At 38.8% G+C, this 20,187-nt stretch overlaps 1 protein-coding gene and 1 pseudogene across 1 annotated transcript in view; both read right to left on the bottom strand.

Moving 5' to 3' along the window:
- DECR1 (2,4-dienoyl-CoA reductase 1) overlaps nucleotides 1-19,729 on the bottom strand; it is a 68,766-nt gene extending 49,037 nt beyond the window's left edge. The window contains exons 1-5 of the mRNA XM_020979718.2: nucleotides 19,623-19,729; nucleotides 9,270-9,472; nucleotides 8,007-8,064; nucleotides 7,557-7,643; nucleotides 126-273 (exon numbers count right to left, since the gene is read on the bottom strand). Of these exons, the coding sequence (XP_020835377.1) occupies nucleotides 126-273; nucleotides 7,557-7,643; nucleotides 8,007-8,064; nucleotides 9,270-9,472; nucleotides 19,623-19,688 (562 nt within the window). The 5' untranslated portion in view covers nucleotides 19,689-19,729. The remainder of the gene's footprint in view (nucleotides 1-125; nucleotides 274-7,556; nucleotides 7,644-8,006; nucleotides 8,065-9,269; nucleotides 9,473-19,622) is intronic.
- On the bottom strand, nucleotides 282-7,543 carry LOC144457011 (bis(5'-adenosyl)-triphosphatase ENPP4 pseudogene; annotated as a pseudogene).
- Nucleotides 19,730-20,187: the final 458 nt, after the last annotated feature.

The raw sequence follows: 20,187 nt of genomic DNA, 5'->3' as shown, positions 1-20,187 counted from the left end.
CATTCCTGAATTACAGAACTAATGAGATGGCAAATTCATCTGAGTAAACTGAGTACATACATCCTAAAAATTATGTTAATCATCTTAATAGGGTAGTTTAAATGCTTAGCAATGATTCAAAATACCTTTCTGTGCTTTAATTAGCTCCTTTCCAATTTCCAGGGTGACAAAGGCAGTGCCATTCAGAACTATATCAGTTATGGTTTTCCAGGCATTAGGAGAGAGACGTTCAGAAGGAGAGATAAAATTCCCAGCTGCGTTGTTTATTATAACCTAGCAAATCAAAAATAAAAAAAAAAGTTATAGACATTGGGGGGTAGGTAAAATATTTTCTTTCAAGTGCTTTAATTTTTCATATAATTTTTCTAGATGATTCCATCAACTTGAAGATGAGAAACAATATAGCTATGTTCTTTACTGTAGATTTTTTTAAGTTTCTGAAATTGTGAAAACCTTTTTGTATCCCCCAAGACTCTGAATCATAACCCCCGACTGAGTATTGGAATGGAACTTGGAAGTAAAGGAAAAAACGTGGATTGAGCATGTTTAAAATTTACTTCTAGAACCCTCAAGAGATGCCCCATGAATCTCTGGGTTTCCATGAAAGGGCACTGGAAAACTATTGCCGGAGACTACATTTTATATACTATTTTGTTTTATTTGTCTTGATGAAAATCTCAGCTGGTAAAGTGCTTTTTTCCTAACCTAGTGAAACATTCTGCCCAGTTATCCATAGGGTCTATGGGTTTCAGTTTATATCACTTTATCTCTGCTATACCAAAGTGTGTTTATGAGAAAGATGGGGTGGGGTGGGAGAAGGCAGAAGCTCCCCTTCTTTTCATGAGCCGAGCAAAGGGCTTCTCTCGGCCTCACAAAAGATCATGAATCATCTAAGCTGGATAATATGCCCTTGGGTAACTAATAACTGTTATTCTTGTTTCATAATCCTATTAAATAAAAGGCAATCAAGTTGTCCGGTTTTCATATGAAATTGTTGTTAAAAATACACATAGCATTCATTACTCCTCATTTCAGTCTCCTCTAGATATTTTATTTAATATTATTCATACTATATATTATTATGGGTCTAATAATTATTAATAATAACAGTAGTAATAATACATTTACTTATCTTGTCCATTCATCAAACCAGTTTAATCATTTTGACTATACTACTCAATTACTAACCTAGTACCCAGCTAGATGTTAAATTTTAACTAAACTGATTAAATTAAACTGGGCTAGGAATGATACTTATCATTCCTAGTACAGGGAATGAATGCTAAAGCTAGTGGATCACTTGCGCTCAGGAGTCCTGAGCTTCAGTAGGCTAAGTCAATTGAGTTTCCACATAAATCTGACACCATTAAGGTGAGCCCCTGACAAACAAGTGTCTTAAACCCATGACCACCTGGCATTGTCTGACTAATGCAGCTGACTGAGTGTTGCCTACAAAAAATACAAAAAGCACTAGTTAGCTTCCTGAGGAAAATAAATAACTACTTTGAAAGAAGGCCCAGGAAGTATTCCTTAGTTCACTATTACATGAAGAATGTGTCTTTCCCCTGGACCACTATGGCCTCCAAGCAGTTCACCCCAGTTCAAAAAGTGAGTAGGTCAAAGCTCCCATGCTAATCAGGAGCATGCCACTGCATTTCCAGCTTGAGCGAGATAGGGAGATCTAGTCTCAAAAACAAATAAGTGTAATTAAACTGGTCGGCCAATTCAAATGAAAAAGATTAAACTTAGGTGTGCACAAAAAATCTCAAGGTATGAGAATACTATAGAGCATGGAATCAGATACAGTTGCTTTTCAGGGGGCTCACAATTCAATAAACATTTATAAAACATTAATTAAACAATTCTAAGTGCCAGAGATACAAAGGCAAAATGAAATCTTGACCTCAAGAAGCTTATGCCCTATCAAGATGCCCACAATATACACATAAATAAGTAAATAAAAAGGTATTTGAAGAAGAATAGATCATTAACAACTAGGCGAATCAAGGAAAGCTTCACAGAGCAAGTGTCACCTGAACTGAGTGTTGAAGGAAGATAAAGACTCAGAGAAGAAAGTTAATTGTAGACATTTGCTTGAGGGAGAGGAAGTATCTGGTATGGGTAACACTAGTGCAGCTTGACTAGACTTTCAAGTAGATTATAAGATGAGGAATAATATGAAATAAGGATAGAAAGGTAGGTTGGAGCTAGATTTTACGATGGGCCTTCAGGCTGAAGAGTTTATATTGAGAAAATTAAACTGATTTTATATCATTTTTTATTGATCCTATTTACAATTCATTGATCTTGTCCTGTAACTGCCCAAGTTATGGTTCTTTTTTCTTTGAATTTAGTTCAGAAATTTAGCTAGCCTGTAATGAGTTAAGTTTAGAAGTCCAGTTTCTTGCTAATCACTGTTCTATTCCTGCTTCACAGAAATCCATCATCCTTGGGGGATTCAAGCGGACACTAGGGAGTCTGATGAAGTATCAAAGTCTGGCCCACTATCTCTAACCTTGCAGGTAAACTCAAACAATGACTATTTCTTAGTTACAGGATGGAAGGAGTCATTGCTAACCCCTTATTCCCAACTTCCAACCAATCATATTTTCCCCCACTCAGCTACGTAACCAATCATGTCCTCACTCCCATGATAATGCCAACCCTATAACCAATTGTATTATTTCCTTACCTACCCTGTTCTGTTCTTTGTTGTATGCTTATAAAAGGGATCTGTGCCTCCAATTTGAAGTCTTTAGCTTAACTAAGGCATCCATTGACCTACTTTATTATCAGGTTCACATCTTGTCAACAAAATGTCATATTGCTTAAAGAAAACTTGCTTCAGTCTACTTTTGTTTAATTTCACTCATGACAGTGTTTTACCTTAAAGGCAACAGGGAGCCATTAAAGTTTTTTGAGCAGTAGAGTGATATGATAAAATTTCTAACTTGGGAAGATTATTTAGGCAGACATGTAGAGAAGAAATTAGAAAAGGGATACTCTAAGCAAGGAGACAAAAAGGAGATCACCAAGATAACTCAGGGAAAACATGGTGAAGACCTGAACTTGAACGGTGGCTAGATGAGTAAAGAAGAGAAGACAGATGTAAGAGATGCTGTAAGGGTAAACTTGGTAAGATATAGCAAATGATTAGATATGAGGAATGATGGAAAGTGAAGAGTTAAGAATGAGTCCAGACTATGAATATGGATGACTGAGATGACTGCAGTACGCTCAACAGAAACATCTGAAGGACAATCAAGTTTAGGGGAAAGGACTGGCTTGTTTGGGGCATATTGAATTCAGTAAGATGTTGATGAAGCACATAAAGATGCTTGATGAAGAAATGGAGCTCAAGGGACAGATTAGGAATGCATATGTAGATTAAGGAGCTAACAAGTCCACAACAGAAAAAACATAGAGAGAGAAAAGGGATTGAACAGAGTCTGGGTACGTGTAGGTGGCAAGAACTGAATGAGAAGACTCAAAGGGGACATGATAGATGTCTTCATTATTTGAAAGGCTATCATGTGAAGGAGAAATTAGATCTGGGGTTTTCTGGCTCCAGAGAGCAGAATCAGGAACAATGGGTGAAACTTACAAAAGGTCAAGCTTGATGTCAATAAAACCTTCCTAACAATTGGTACAATGCAGAAGTGAAATGGGCTTCCTTGAGAGGCATTTGGTTCCCCCTCCTTGGAAGCCTTGAAATAGAGGCTGAAGTCTGTCTGATCATTTATTTGCTTTCTTCCAAAACAGAATGTTACATTTCCTTTCCATTCTGTTTTCTATGACATAAGGTTTTGTTTTCATGCTTTTCCAGCTGCTCAGCGACTACTCCCCACCTTCAAATAATTAATTCTCTGATTGCTGCATTTTGACTTGTTTTATTATTTATTATTTATGAGGAATGGTGATTCTCTAGATCTCCTATTTTTCCTAGTAAATTTTTTAAAACCATATACAAAAAGGTTTTATTAGTTTTCGAGTCATCAAAAATGTCATGCTTGGTTTGCACTAGTATTGTAGGATGCTTCTATCAAATGTAATGACTAGTAGAATGATACTGAAACTCAGCAACTTATCTGAATAAATAAAATATAATCATAATGTTATAATGTATGCATAATTTTTTAAATTTTACAAAACTTAGTTCATTAGGCATTTTTGTTAGATTTCCAAATTCCAAATCAAGGCCTCCATCAGAAAAATCTGACAAACTGTACCTTGGTTGCTATTTAACAGTGACTAGATGTTTGAAATTAGACAAAAAAGGGTGTTTTTGTTTCCAACTGGAAAACTGAAGAAGTAGATTGTCACAACTAGGGCCCGGATAGGCCAGACCAAGAACAGCCAGGACCTGAAGGCCAGGCTGTCTTCATTAGAATGGCATCAGCAATGAGAATTCAGGGCAAAAAGAAGGTAGGAGGAGACAATAATAAGCACAAAGGAGGTCCAATAACAAGTGGTGGAGCCTCAGACATGGGTTCTGTCATTCAGGGGCAAGACTTAAAAGGACTGGAGGTAAGAAGAGAAATAAGAAACCTCGTCTTAAGAGAAACTGGATTACCCTGCTGAGAACTAAAGAGGAATTCAGGCATGAGGGGATCAGATGGTGACCCAGTTATTGTACTGAATATAAGGCTTGACTGAAAGGATGACAACGTTGAATTAGTAAGCTTCTGGCCGACGACTAATTATATTCCCCTTACCTTGGAACACAGCTGGTCTCAGGGTCTGGCTGATGGATATGCCTATCAGGGATGTTGTCCAGGAAATTATTTTGGCAGATTATGTAGAGAACGGATTGGAGAGGGGATAGATAGACTAGAAGCAAAGAGAATAAGTATCAAGGATGACATCACTAAGACAGTCCAGGAAAAACCTGATGAAGATCTGAACTTGAATGATGGCTATATGAGTGGAGAAGAGAAGATGGATGAGGAGATACTATAAGGGTAGACTTGATAAAACACAGCAAATGATCAGATATAATGGATGACAGAAAGTGAGGAGTTAAGAATGAAAACAAAAAAGGTTGAGTATAAACATGGATGACTGAGATAATTTAGTATGCTTAACTGAAACAGAGAAGCCTCAAGGATAGGTAAGTTTAGGTGAAAGAATTGTTTTTATTTTGGGCATATTGAATTTGAGGTGTTTATAGGACACCAACATTTGGGTTGAACTGGATGGCTTCTGAAGTAATAATAATATTAATAACATATAGAATTTACATAGTACTTTAAGGTTCACGAAGCACTTTACAAATATCTCATTTTATCCTTATGAGTAATAGGCACTATTGTTATTCCCATTTCACAGAAAAGGAAACTGAGGCACATAAAGTTTAAATGACTTGACCAAGGTCACATAGCTAGTAAGTATCTGAGGCTAGATTTGAACTCTGGTCTTCCTGAATCGAAGTCCAGCACTCTATCCAGTGAGCTATCTAGCTGCCAGTCCCATATACCCATGAAATTATGTGATATCTGTGGGATTTAAGTGATCACAGCTTTGAAGGTTTAGTGCCCAGGCATCTACCACATGGAGTAAAATTTGGCCCCCTTTTCAGGATATGGCCCACTAGAGATTTTTAGCAAAAACTTTTTTAAAATCAAATTAATGAATACATTAGGTAGGGGCCTAGCCTTCTACCTGCCTGTATTGTTGTACAACCCACTGTCTCCAAGTGATGTATTAGCAGGCATTTCTCAATTAGTAATTGTCATTAAAAATGCTCCAGGGGCTCCAACCAATCTGGGAAGGCTTTGAGTAAGGACACTGGGTCATCCCATGATCACTTGTAATGACCACATTAAGGCTTTCCCACATTCCCAACATCTTGAGTTTATGAACAACACTGCCAATGTGATTATCTACTTCTTTCAATACAGCACTCATTTGCTCTTTTATCTTCAGGTCCATACTTGTGTCCACTTGTATCCTGTTCTTCCCAATACAGTGTTGCGAAAATAACCAAAGGATCTGAGCTGTTCAGTCGTTTAGTAACATTGCCTAATCTCTCATCAAATGTTACTGAAGGATTATAATTCATAAAATAGGAAGGAGTTGTACTGTGGGCAGCCACATCAGTACCAGGACACGTAGCAGCAGCACTCGTTCTGCTTTTCTCAAGCTCACTGATTACCCAAATGGGGGTTGTTTCATTCTACCAAAAAGGATCTTTGTCTTTAAACGCTGAAAAAACTTTTCTTGTGTCTCCACCATACAATGAGTCAGCCATGATGTTATGGTTTTCTAAATACAGGCCTGTCACTATGCTGTGGTGATTTGGAAAAGGTTTCATGATAAAAACGTTCTTAACATGCTCCACCAAGACACCTTCTTCAATAAAATTACAAAGATAAGGAAATTCATATTTCCTTAGACAGTCAGCCACGAAGCCATCAAAGGATACCAAGAGTAGCCTGGGCATCAGATTATATGTAGAATTGCCTCTGCAACTAGTTATGATTCCAGAAAATAGAAGTGTTAATACTAACTTCATTGTGGACATCACTCTAAAACTTAACAGCCAATCTTCCCACCGCCGTCGCCTGCATGTAGTTTGCACGTAGTTTTATGAGAGCGTGGCAGAATGAATAGAGCACTCTACATACAGTTAAGAACCGCAGCTATGTGGCACAAGTAGATGAAGCAACAGGCCTGAAGTCAGAAAGACTGGGGTTCAAAATCTACTTCTGTGACTCTGGGCAAGTAACTTAACCTCTGTTTGCCTCAGTTTCCTCATCTGTAAAAATGGGGATAATAATAGCACCTATTTCCCAAGGTTGTTGTAAGGATCAAATGAGATAATAATTGCAAAATATTTAGCACAATGCCTGGCACATAATAAGCACTATATAAATGTTAGTTATTATTATTATTGTTGGAATCCTGCTTTAGATGCTTATTAAGTATATGACTACAGACAGTTCACTAAACTTTTCTAAGCCTCACTTTCCTCATTTGTAAAATGGGGAAAATAACAGCATCTACCTTCAGGGCCACTGTAAGGATGAAATGTGATAATTTATGGAAAGAGCTTTGCAAATATTAAAGTGCTATATAAATGTCAACTATGATTATAAACAGACAGAGTACCCCAGCCTCAGGATCAGGAAGACCTAGGTTCAAAATCTATCTTTGGCACAGACTGGCTGTGCTAGACAATTTTTTTTAACTTCTCATTGTCACAGTCAAACTTCTAAAATTCTAAATTGCAAAGCAGGCACCAATCTTCCTTAGAAAAGGGATTTGCCTATTTTTGGAGCACCCTATGCCAGTGAAATCATGGTTAGGTCCAAAAAAGAAATAATTATAACAAACAATCAGAAAATGTTGAATTCTAACAGATGATTAAATACAGGGAGGGTTTCAGCCTTCATAACAGCCTCACACTTTATCATTCTTCATTTCATAGCTAGCCCCTGGAAACAAAGTTTTTCAGAGCGTCAGAGAAAAGGTTTTACATTACAATGTCACTTTGTGAAGCATACTCACCACCTAATGCACTAAAAGTCTTGTGGCATTCCTACTTTTATACTCACGTCAGGATGTCCTGCTACTTTGATTAATTCAGAGACAGTATTTTTAACCATCTCAGGATCCCTCACATCACACTGGATTGCATGCACCTGAAAAAAATCACAAAAGGAAAGAAAAAAACTGAAAGCTTCTCAGTTTTAGATAACAAGACACTATCCTAAACTAGTAAAGGAAAAGGAGAGTGGTATAGTAAACAGAAGGCCAATCTCACTGGAAAGGGCTGTATTCAAGCCATTTAACTTCCTGGTTACCTTGTAAGGTTGCCCCAAGCAATCTTCTAAGTCTATAACTTCAAGAATTGTTGCAGTGGAGGGTGTTACCTACACTGAATAAATCATAGAACTGGACAAAAAACCAAACAATAAGGCTTAAAATATTAGTTAAAATAAACAAGATTTCTATTATCTGATTTTATACAAAAATAAAATGTGAGTATACTTTTCTGAAAATACCTTATTTCCTGTTTGAGAAGAAATTTCTTCTGCAGTAGTTTTCAAAACATCAATCTTCCTAGAAACAAATGAGTAATATTCTGCATGAGTCCTAAAAAATTTTGTATATTACAAAGCTTTGTTTTCTTTTGGATAACATTCTTCACAATTTTTTTTCTAAAAATGTAGATTATTAGAATGGGGGAAGAGAATAAAGAAAACACTATGACTGTATTGAAACAGCTTAATTTGACTGAATTCACTAAAAATGTCAAATTTAAAGTTTAAAGACCTTTTGTGCTTTTTTTGCTCTGTATGTGTTAATGTGTTGAATATTTCCATTTTTAACCAATTGTTAAGGCATCTTATAGCTAAATACATAATAAGTTACTTAAGATCATTTGTTTGTACCTTTCTCATTCTCAAAATGAACTTCAATGGAAAACAAAAATAAGCCAAGGCAGCCGGCTTTGGACCAAAATTTATAGGCCCATGCAGAGGAAACTAAACAATTCACAGCCTTAGGGCTGTAAGTAGAGCTACTGAATCTTAATGTCCCTCAAGGGTGACATAAGATTTTATATATGTATTTTTCAGACTCAAAGATGATTTAACCCATCTGAAAGGCTGAAGCTCCAACATCTTTCTGTGGGCTGAAACCTTCTCAAATCTTAAAACACCAAATAACTGCATAACTGTTATTTTATTCACGAGATGTCAGTAGTAAATAAATACACATGTTCTTGTATACATTTGCCCTTCATTATTATTACTGCCACCCCAAAATCTATCAAGACAAATGTTACTACAGTAGCTGTCAATCTCGCTGAAAATGGTATTCTAATCTACATTACCCTAGGTAGAAGATTAATTATCTCCTTGAGGAAAATTAATTACTGCCACTGAAAATAGGACAGTCAATTAAAGCAACTTTGTTACTTCATTTGAACTATTTTTTTAACCTTGCTGTTAAATAGGATGCGTGCTGGATTGCTGTTGAGGAAAGCTCTTTACCAACCCTAAAATACTCTATACAAATGTGAGTTATTACATATTCCAAATTCCATGCACATCATCCCCTCCTTCATGTCAAATAACCCACAATTTTCCTTTAAAGTGATTTTATACAAATAATCTAACTACATCCCAAATTTTAAGGGAATCAGGCAAGATTTAAAACATTATTTAACCTCTCATCCATTAACAATGTGTTGATATTACAATACCCAGAGAAAGCAAATTTTCATTACTAAACTAAAGAAAGTTTTTACATAAGTCATTTACCGACTTGCTATCACACAGGTTGCACCCAGACTGGAGAGAACAGTGGTCATTCCTTTCCCAAGACCAGTACCTCCACCTGTGATGAAAGCTACTTTCCCTTGAAAACTATTAGGTGGTAACATCACTTTTTTAAGAGGTTGAAAGAATTTAGCTCGTTCCGCCTCAATGCTTTTGTATAATCCTTTTGTTCCACAACTGAAAAACTTAAAAAGAAAAAACAACAAAAGATAAATGAATGATTGAATGACAAATCATGTCTACATACACAGAAATGCACAAAATTATAAATTACTTACCTTTATAATTAAAGGTAACTCTTCTAGCAAAGTTTTATGATGAACATAAATCTCATCCTAAATATCTTTTGTATTTGTAGTGACTTGGTAAAATGTTACTTATTCCTAACGTCGCATGATGCAATAAAATTGTAGAAAAGAAATATTAGTTTTCCTTGTAACAATTTGGCACTAAAACTGATCTGAATAACTTGGGAGTCAGACAATCGGATGATAATAATAATAATAGCTAGCATTTAAATAGCACTTTAAAATCTGTAAAATGCTTTACATGGATTATCTCATTCACTCCACACAGCTACCCTTATTATTCCCACTTTGCAGATGAGGAAACTGACTCAGAGAGCATTAAGTGACCTGCCTAGAATCATACACCTAGTAACTATCCGGGGCAGGACAGGACTTGGACTCATCTTTGTTACTCTAAGTCTAGCAATTCTGTTCATTATACCTCTCTGGGTCACAGTTTGTTCCCCTAGGTAAAATATCCAGAGTAGACTAGACTAAATCATCTCTAAATTACTTTCCAGCTCTAAATTCTATGATTCTATAACAATCTTATGATTCTACAACCCTATAATCTTTAAAATTATATGATTTAACAACTCAATCTTTTCTTCATTTGTTGTTCAGTCATTTCAATCATGTGTGACTCTTTGTGACCCCATTTGGGTTTTCTTGACAAAGATACTGAAGTGGCTTGGCATTTCCTTCTTCCATTTTACAAATGAGGAAACTGAGGCAAACCGGGCTAAGTGACTTGCCCAGGATAATACATGTAGTAGGTGTCTGAGGCCAAATCTGAACTCAGGAAGGTAAGTCTGCCTGACTCCAGGCTCAGCACTGCATGCACTGTGCCATCTAGCTGCCAATTTTCTTCATTACAGTAAAATAATCAAAAGTAAGCAATTAGTAAAATCAATATAGATTATAAATGTTCAAACTGATATATGATATAAATAAATTTGTATATCCCTATTTGATCCTCTGGCTAATAAATTCATAATATATAACACTGTTCTACTATATTCAAAAATAAGAAAAGTCCAGAAAGCTTTAATTAGAAAAAAGAAGTGTGTTATCAAATCTTGTGGGGTGTGTGGTTAACACAAGATCCTTATAATTTCCATCAGGCTGTAATTAGCTAAAGTTGTATTTCAGAGCACACCAGAGTTCTTTTAATCATTAAATCATGATTTAATAATGATTTAATAAATTTGCATGTCTCTCAAATCTCATGACACATCCAGTAGAGTAGTCCTCTAGCTTCTCTTCTGCATAGGCTGTGAATAGCCCATCCACCAGATTTTGTGGATTCCCTGCACCAGTTCTGTGAAAGAGCCCAGATCATTGAGGATACTGGTAGTATCCTCAACAGGAACAGGGATAGGGAGGAAAACCTGAAGAATGAAAACCTAAAGAGAAGAGAGTATCAAGGAAAAGAAAGTGATAGGCAGCGTCAAAGGCTGCAGAGAGGTACCAAAGAATGAGGACTAATAAAAAAAAATGGGCCATTAGATTTGATAATTAACAAATAATTAGTATTATAAGGACTGGTGGTCTTGAGACCACAATGACAGTCCCCCTTAAGGAAAGCTGTAGTTTATAGAATCTAGGCATGGAAAAAATGATATTTTTAAGGTTAATAGCACTGGGTGTTCAAAAATAATAATCTTGCCAACCACCAGTTTGCCTTTCCTCTCTGTACCTGTGTACTTCAACCCCGACCCTCCCCACACACCCTCCCATGTGCCCTAAACTTTGAAATGCAAACCGGCCAGCTCCAGACCAACACCAAAATCAGGGCTTAAGTATCCCACTCTAAGAAAGGATACTTTTCAGCATACTTCCCTTCCCAGGAGGCTTGACATTGCCATGGGAACAAAGCCTTCTCAGCTAAATGGCTCCACTGTCTCTGTGCCCCTCAATGCAGTGCTGCCTTTAGATGAGTTTTATTCTATTAGTTTGTATGTCTGAGTTGTGTTTTAGATCTCTTCTTCCTCTCCCTCCCCTTCTTCTCTACCACTTGCCAATAAAACTTTCCATTGAAGGGCTCTCCACTGCTATTACATATTACTTGTAGCATCTGAACTCATTAAGAGGTTTGTTTTTCCCAGTGCCTCTGGTTTGCCCCCACCTTTCCTTGGATATAAACTGGGTCCTTGAACAAGAATTTTAGCTGCTCTCAGGCTCCAATGCTAGAACTTGAGTTAATTAGGGGAACTCAACGTCCTCCCAGCAGGGACTCACTTTAAACAAAGCAACTCCAGGAGCTAACGATTTTGATTGAATGATAAAGTCAGAAGCCAAACTGTAGAGAATTAAGAGAGTGAGAGGAAAGGAAGTGGAGGCACCCAATGTAGACAGCCTTCATAATGAGTCTAGCCATGAAAACAGAGAAATATAGTTATCAGGGATCAGGTGTGGGATTTTTGAGGATGGGGGAGACATGAGCATGTTTGTAGGCAGTGAGGAAGCATCCAGTAAACAAAGAGAGATTCAAGGTAAGTGAGAGAGTAGGGGTGATAGAGGGATCAATCTGATTGGCCAACTGTTGTCCTTCGTTCTCAAAGAGGACCAAAATGACATAATTATGTTAGAGTCAAGTTTCAGTGTGTCTGACTATAGCTGATCAGACCAATGTTCTACCACAGATAAGGCACAAATAGTCCCTGTGAATATTTGGGGTGGATTCTCTAAATTTGTGTATCTTGCATTTCTTTTGAGCCACTTCAATTCTGCTCTGCTCACAGAGCACTGCACCTTCTCTGATAAGGCATGCCATGCTGGGCAGTCCTGTGCCACTGTCTCCCATGTCACACAGTCAATTCCAAAGTTCTCAAGAGAGACCTTGAGAGTATGCCAAAAGAAGACAAGCTTATCATTCTGGGTGACTTTAGTGCTAGACTAGGCTCAGACTACCAGACATGGCAGAGTCCTTGGGAGGAATGGAGTTGCAAACAGCAACAGCAATGGTCACTTACTACTGAAGACTTGTACATCTCATGACCTTCTCATCACAAACATTGTCTTCCACTTATCTAAATGCAATAAAACTTCATGGATGCACCCTCACAGCAAACACTGGCATTTAATAAACTATATGATTGTAAGTAGAAGAGACAGGATGTGAAAGTAAGGATAGCAATGTGTGGTGCAGAGTACTGGACTGATCATAGAATTATCCTCTCCAACATAAATATCTACATTCAACCAAAGCAGCAGCCCCAAAGCAAAATGATTATGAGAAGAATCCAAGTCAACAGATCAGAGCGCTTCTCTGAACAGGAACAGTTTGTTGCTAACTCGGAGGGAAAGTTGAGCCAACACATAGCTGGCAACAGTGGAGCAGAAAATAAGTAAGCAGCTTTCAGGGATTTGTTGTACTGTACTGCATTTGCTCATCTGGATCAGAACACTGGCAAATGTCAGACTGCTTTGACGAAAATGATGGGGAAATTCAGAAGCTGCTAAATGAAAATAATGGGAACTCCACAGGATCAATCTGGTAGAGAAAAAAAGGAGTGAATGGTATCACTAGTAGACGAAGAGTGGTTTTGCCTTGCACGGAGGGTGGAGAGTAGATGGAGGAGGGAGAATGTGAATGGTAGCTAGGGATGTAGTTCTCACCAAAAATGGTTTCCTGGGTAGATTCATCTGCATACTTAAAAAAAAAGGGGGGGTGCTAAAGTTAGAGACTGAGTACTTAAGAGTACTCAGTTTTCATCATCATCATCATCATCATTTAGAGTCATTTACATATTTAGTTCCTTTACAAAGAGTCACAATTTTCTATTAGTGCTATTCATTAACCATTTAAGACAGGAAGAAAAAGAGAAAAAGCAGGCTTTTTTTAAAAATTGATTCTATGGCAAGAGGATCAATATGATAAATTCTCAATAAACTTGATAAGATATGAATAAGCCTTTGTTTACAGGTCTTTCCAGTTCTTCCTCCCTACTCCAGTGCCTACTTTTCATCTACTCTGCATATACCTTGTTCAACTGAGTCCTGAATAGTGCAAATAATAAATCTAGTCAAGTGGAACTGCACTTAGAAGCTGTAATTATGTAAAGTATGGTAACTTTCAGACCAATGGAAATATGCAATAAGAAACTGAATAATACCACCACTTCATGGAATTCAATATTTGTACTAATAGGGACCTATCTGTACATACTTAGACATTTAATGGCGCTGATTCCATTAAAATGTGAACTCCTTGAGGGCAAGAGCTATGTTCTAGTCTTTCTTTGTCTCCCCAGTCCTCAACACAAGGCTTAGTATATAGCAAGTTCTTAATTTATGTTTGTAGACTGATTTTGGGCTTGTCAAAAGGTAGCTAGCTAAGAGGACATGAGGAGATCCTGAGATTCCCTCTATAGGTCCCTGTGCCAACTGAAATTGGTAGCAAAATCCATAGAGGAGTAGCAGCAGCCACAGGAGTTAGAATACAACCCAGAAGCAGTCTGGTGTGGGATGCCCATCGCATGCCCAAGCAATGATTTGGTGGGCAATGCAACATCTGGAAAGATAGGGCAGCAGATGATTGGTTGCAGCTGAGTTTGGCATGGAGCCAAAACAGCAACTAAGTACCTTCCCCAACTTGGGACCTGAGTAGAAGTGGGGAAGAGTAGCAGTAGCATGGTACAGTCCAGCAGCTGATGACTCAGCCAGCAGAATACTGTATCCTAAAAGGAACTTCAAGAGCACTAAGTAAAGGGAGAAAAGGTCTTCTTGGACCAGAATTGAGAGGTAGCCCAACACATATACTTCACTACTTTATTATACTTTTATTATTATATTTATCATACTTATTTAATTTACATATTTATATTGTATATATAATATAAATATATATTTGTTTATGTATATACTTATTATATTTATTGTACTTTAAATATGAGTTCACAGTCCCCAGGGATCTTGTGTGTCTAAGAGGTGAGCATGTCTCTTGTTTGGGGGGAATGGTATGCACCAATAATTCTGGCTATGCCTTCTCAGTAAATTTTTCTAAAAGCTAATTGGGAGCTTTTTTAGGTGGGGGCCTAGGGGCAAAAAAAATCTCACTATACCTCCTAGGTTATCTAATAGAACTTGGAAAGAGTAGTAATCAGCTGCCCTGTGGGATCCCCAACCTGTAACTGTGGATGACTAGTTGGGTAACTCTAGATGGGGTGATATACAACAGTGTGATTGGTTCTACAGGCATTATTAGCCTCATACTACAGGAGAGAAAACAGAAATTCAGAAAAAATTAAGTAATTCACCCATGGTCACACACACAGCTAGTAAGTGCAGAGGCAGAATTTCAACTCAGGTCTTTCCTGACTCCGTAGTCAACACCTGTTGCACTCCACTATGGTCTCTCATCTAAAATTTTGCTCCTTGGGGTTTAAATAAAAAAAGGCCAAATGTTTCTGTGGGAACTGAAAACAGACCCCAAAGATATCAACTTATTATTATAGTCCTGCTCCAAGGAATATTTAATCTTCTTGGCCACTTTTAATTTTTATTTAAATATTTTATTTTTGTATCAATTTTGTTGCCGAATATATCCATTTCCCTCCATCCCCTATCCAGCAAGCCATTCCTTATAACAGAATAAAAAAGGAACTTTAAAAAAAGTTAGTTTAGAAAAACTTACCAACATATAACCAGTCTTATAGCATATACAATTTTCCACGTATTCAGTTCTTCAGGTTTTGCACAATATTTATCTTTGAAAGAATGTGGTGTAGCAGAACGAATACTGGTACAGAGTTGGAATGGAGAAGGAAATGGCAAACCACTCCAGTGTCTTTGCCAAGAAAACCCCAAACGCAGTCATGAAGAGTTGGATTCCAGTTGTATCCAAGTGGAATGATTAAACTACAAGAGTTGGCAAATATGAAGTCAAATCCTGGGTCTGACATTACTAATTGGGAGATCCTTGTGAAAATCACTGTTTAGCTCTGTGAGGTGCCAAGGAAGGGGAGGATATCAGGGCTGCCCTGGCTCGTTGCTGAGCACAACTGCATCTGGGCTAAGCTAATCATCTGTTAAGCATCTCTCCAGATGCTGCATTGTCCTAGATACATTCATCTCCAGGTTGCTGCTGGGTGACCAACTACTGTGGTTACTATTACCACCTCATATGGACTCTGCTACCACTCCCAATTGCCAATAAGACGTGTGATGAGACCTCAGGTTTTCCTGAACTCACAGTTTCCTAGTTAGGCTTCTCCTAACCTTTAAAATGGGACTAATAATACTTGAACAATCTACTGAGTAGATTCTACTCTAATAGGGCTGTTGTGAGAAAAGTACTATATAAACATGAGTTATTATGATTACTTTAGCGAAGGTGGAAGTCCAATACTTTTATACATTAGCTATCAAGCCTTAAAACAAAAGCAAACCATTTTTTTCCCTCAAGTTGGAACCCATTACTGTTTTCCCATAAAAAAGTACTTTTATGTCCCCTCCCAAGCAAAATATGAGCTCCTCAATACCTTAAAAACTAAGCTGAAAACTCGATAAAACTTGGGACATGAATTTGCCAATGTGCAATGCAAAAGTGTAAGTGGACTATTACTTCTTTAGTTTTCTGCTGACAAAGAAATTTATTTGTCTCTCCCATTTTTGCCTAGGCATAATAAGCTGAGCAACCTACAATAAACTACTTCTACAGAAATGGTAATTTTGCTTAAAGACTGCAACCTGCCTCCCCAGAATTATGACATTAAGATGATGAATCAGTGAGTTTGTGTGTAGGCTGATGACTGTCATTACTTAGCAAAAATGGAAAATCTTCTTCTACTACAGCAAAAGCTCTACCATGGATTTCTATTTGTGTGGTATGTTTTTTGATGGATTTGGAGGGGGGCAGAGGGGTAGGAGAGGAATAAGAGAAAATCGTTGGCAATAACAACATATTTGTGCACCACTGAAAAGTTTAAAAAGTGCTTTTGCATACATTTTATTTATTTATTTTATTGACACTTTCTGTTCTAAGTGTTGGGGATACAAAAAGAGGCAAAGACAGTCCCAGCCCTCAAGGTGCTTACAAATCTAATGTGAGAGATCACTAGCAAACAAATATATACAAACAAGTTATCTACATGAGAAACAGGAAAGGCTCTAGATTTAAGAAGGCTTGGGAAAAGCTTCCTGGAGAAGATGGGATTTTAGTTGGGACTTAAAGGAAGCCAGGAAAGGCAATAGGCAGAGATGATGAAGGAGAATACTCCAGGCATGGAAAGACTAGAGAAAATGCCCAGAGCTATGAGATGGAGTGTCCTGTTCCTGGAACAGCAAGGCGGACGGGCAGTGTCACTTAATCGAAGAGTATGTGATAGGGAGTAAGGTATAAAACATAAAAGGACAGAAATGCAAGGACTACAAACGTGAGAAAAATAGCAAAGTTCTGCAAAGATTACTGTTACAATTTCTTCTCATCCTCAAAGAGGATGAAGTAACTACACTACATCACAGTCCCAGACATGCTTCTGGAAGAGGTAGGAATGGTACAGAACAAAGAGGGAAAAGCAGCCAGAGCGGACCAAGTGTAAGTACACAGAGAAGATCTGTGCTGGACACGACAAAATTATGGGGTGTTGAGGTATTAATATAGACAGTACCCTAAGTAGGGAAAGATAAGGAAGGCATGGAAAAAATCTTGAACCTTATAAATACTAGAGAAAAGCAATCAAGAGAATACCAACTACTTTCTCATTTATATAAAATCCTTGTAAGAGTCATCTGTACCAACACTGAAGACGTTCTCTATAAGGATACTAGTAAGAATAAGCAGGCTTTCACAAGAGATATTCTCAAATGGACAAGTTCATGGACCTCAGGTTAAAAATGCCTGCCTAAGACTATGCCTGGCACAGAGTAGGAACTTACTAAATGTTTACTCAGTTGAATCTGCATTGTACACTTCCAACATTCCTCTTCCCCACTCCTGTTCCAATCAATAACCTCAGGCACCTGAGGAGCCCAGAAATGGGAAACATAAATCTGCCCTTTGTCCCCTAATGTCTCAAACCTTTCCCACTAGGGAAAGAGGCAACAGCTGCATACCTCGGAGCTTTAGGCGTCAGTCAGGAGAGCCAATCACTATCCCACAGCTTTGGCTACGGCTTGCCAGTTACCCTGATCTACATTGTTTTAACCTTCCAGAGGCTGTTCACCTTGATGAAGTACTGCAGAAAGAGTATAATTTTTAACCAGACAAGGATTTTCAGTTTACATGCTAATTTCAGAAACTAACCCCCTCAAAGCCTGTACTTCCTGCCACTGTAGTGACAGTGTACTCAGAGAGCACTGTTCTTGGAGCCTGGACAACCACGGCCCTTGATTTGTATCATGCCTCTAGCTTGGTGACCTTAGGAAAGTTATTAACCTCTTTGGATCAGACTCAGTTTCATATTCTATAAACCTGGGATAACAACAACTACCTCAGTGTTGTTGTGAAGCTAAAACGAGAAAATGTGTGTAAAGCATTTTGTAAATTATTATTAGGGAGGCAGAATAATAACAGAGAAAAGAACACTGCTGGTTCTAGAACCAGATGACCTAGGTTTACATCTCACCTCTGATGCTTACTACTGGTACGACCTTGGGTAATTCATTTAACTGCCCTGGGCCTCAGTCTCTCATAAGTAAAATGAACAAGTATGACAAGACAGTCTCTTAGGTCCCTTCCAGCTCTATAATTACGTACCTACAAAAATTATTATGCCCATGAAGCAGATTGTGAAACTGAGGCTAAGAGAGATTTAGTGACTTGCCTATGGTCCAACAGCTGGTAGGTGTGTCAACTTCACTACTTTTTTTCTACTACACTGAGTTAATAATTTTGTCCTTTACGTGTGAACTAATAAACAAATTATCTTAATTCTTTGTATTCCCAAAACTTTGTCTTTATACGGAGAAAACAATAATAAACATATCCTATACACATGAATAAATCTTGTTCAAAAAATAAAACCCTTCTTACTCAAAAAAAATAAAAATTCCAAACTCTTCAAGCAGCAGCGGGGAGGTGAGAGGGGTAGGTGGGAAAAGAGAACGAGACAAAGCATTTATTAAGCACTTACCATGTGCCAGGCCTTATGCCAAGTGCTGTGTGTACAAGCACACAAGACAGCCCATGCCTTCGAGAAGCTTATATTCTAATAGGGCAATTTACAGTACAACCAGGAGTCAGGAAGACTAAGATACCAGCTAGTCCCTTAATGCCCCAGGTCACCAAGGCAACAACTAACAGGTCTTTGGAAGAAGAGAGCTATTATTCACTCATTCACGCACACTCTATGTATGACTATTCAGAAGTCACAGTTTCATCTGAGAATAATACAACCTACTACCTCACAGGGGTTTTTGTTTTGTTTCTTTGTATTGCTTTTTTTTTTTAACCAAGTACTTTGTAAACTGAAATCACCAGCATAAATGAATTACTATGCTGCTGTGTGCTTTCCAAACAGTAAGCGCTCAATAAATGCTTATTCTTTAGTTCACTTAGACAGTGGCCCAAATTCCCCAAAGGCAGAGGAGAGCCGTCGCCTTCACCACTCGAGGTTTTTCTGTTTGCTTCAAGTTTTTCCGAGTTCTGGTCGACTCTGGAATGGAGAGGTGGGGGGTGCATAGGGGCGAAGAGTCCGAGAGAATGGGGAAAGGGCACTTTCTCTCCACCCGCGGGGGAGGGAGCAGGAACTCCTACATATTTAAATTGATCTAATTTTAAATGCGAGCACCAAAGCCCCCCAACTGAGCAGGAGGCATACAAGGTTCAACAAAGGACTTTCCTTTTTCCGGCTAACACACGCAGCCGCGGGGTTGGGGGGTGGTGTGGGGTGGGGGGTGAGGGGAAAGAGCGGACGGGAGAAGGCGGGACGCGAGGAGGTTCAAGAAAATGGCCGCGTTCTCCGCCGCAGCCCCCCTCGCAGCCCCTCCGTGGCCCTCGAGCCCCGCAGGCCTCGCTCGCAGCTGCAGCGCCCGGAGCTGCGACGCCAGCCCTGCCCCGTCCTCCCGTCCCCGCGGCAACCAGGGCGAAAGAGGCCGGCCTTACCCGCTGAGGAGGGAGGCCAAAAGGCCGCAGGGCCCAAGGCGCCCACAGACCGGTTCGCAGCGCCATCGCTTTGGGTTACAGACAAACACGTTTGCGGGGCGAGGGCGAGTAGGGGGCGGGTTAAAAAGGGAGAGGCGGGGCCGGGGCCGTGCTGCGCGTGACTTTGTCTGGGGTCTTCTCAACTTTGCCCCGGTTCCTCCCGAACACTGGGGCCGAAGTCCGTGCCTGCTGCTCCTGTTAACTCCTTTCTTCCCAGGGCTTTTTTCCCCCTCACTTTCCAACCAGTTTTGCCCTTTTACGGTCGTAACCCGGAGGAAAGGAAGGAGGTGAAAGCATGTTTCTGTCAGTGCCTCTCCTGACGTGTGCAGTTTGCCAAATACAAAGATTGGGCTGTATTAACTTGCTTGTGTGGTGCTAATTAGGTAATTAACTGATAAATGACTGAAGGTGCTCAATTATGAGTTCTTCTTTTGTGTCTCAAAAGCAATGTTAGTACACATTGCTAGAAAGCACACGGTTACAGATTTAGTAGTGGAAGAGACCTGACTTTGATCAATTAAACCTT

This window comes from Phascolarctos cinereus, unplaced genomic scaffold (genome assembly GCF_003287225.1).
Source record: "Phascolarctos cinereus isolate Bilbo 61053 unplaced genomic scaffold, phaCin_HiC Scaffold_4;HRSCAF=312, whole genome shotgun sequence".
Taxonomy (NCBI): domain Eukaryota; kingdom Metazoa; phylum Chordata; class Mammalia; order Diprotodontia; family Phascolarctidae; genus Phascolarctos; species Phascolarctos cinereus.
Note: the sequence above shows the minus strand (reverse complement) of the source record. Positions and strands in the feature narration are given on the sequence as shown.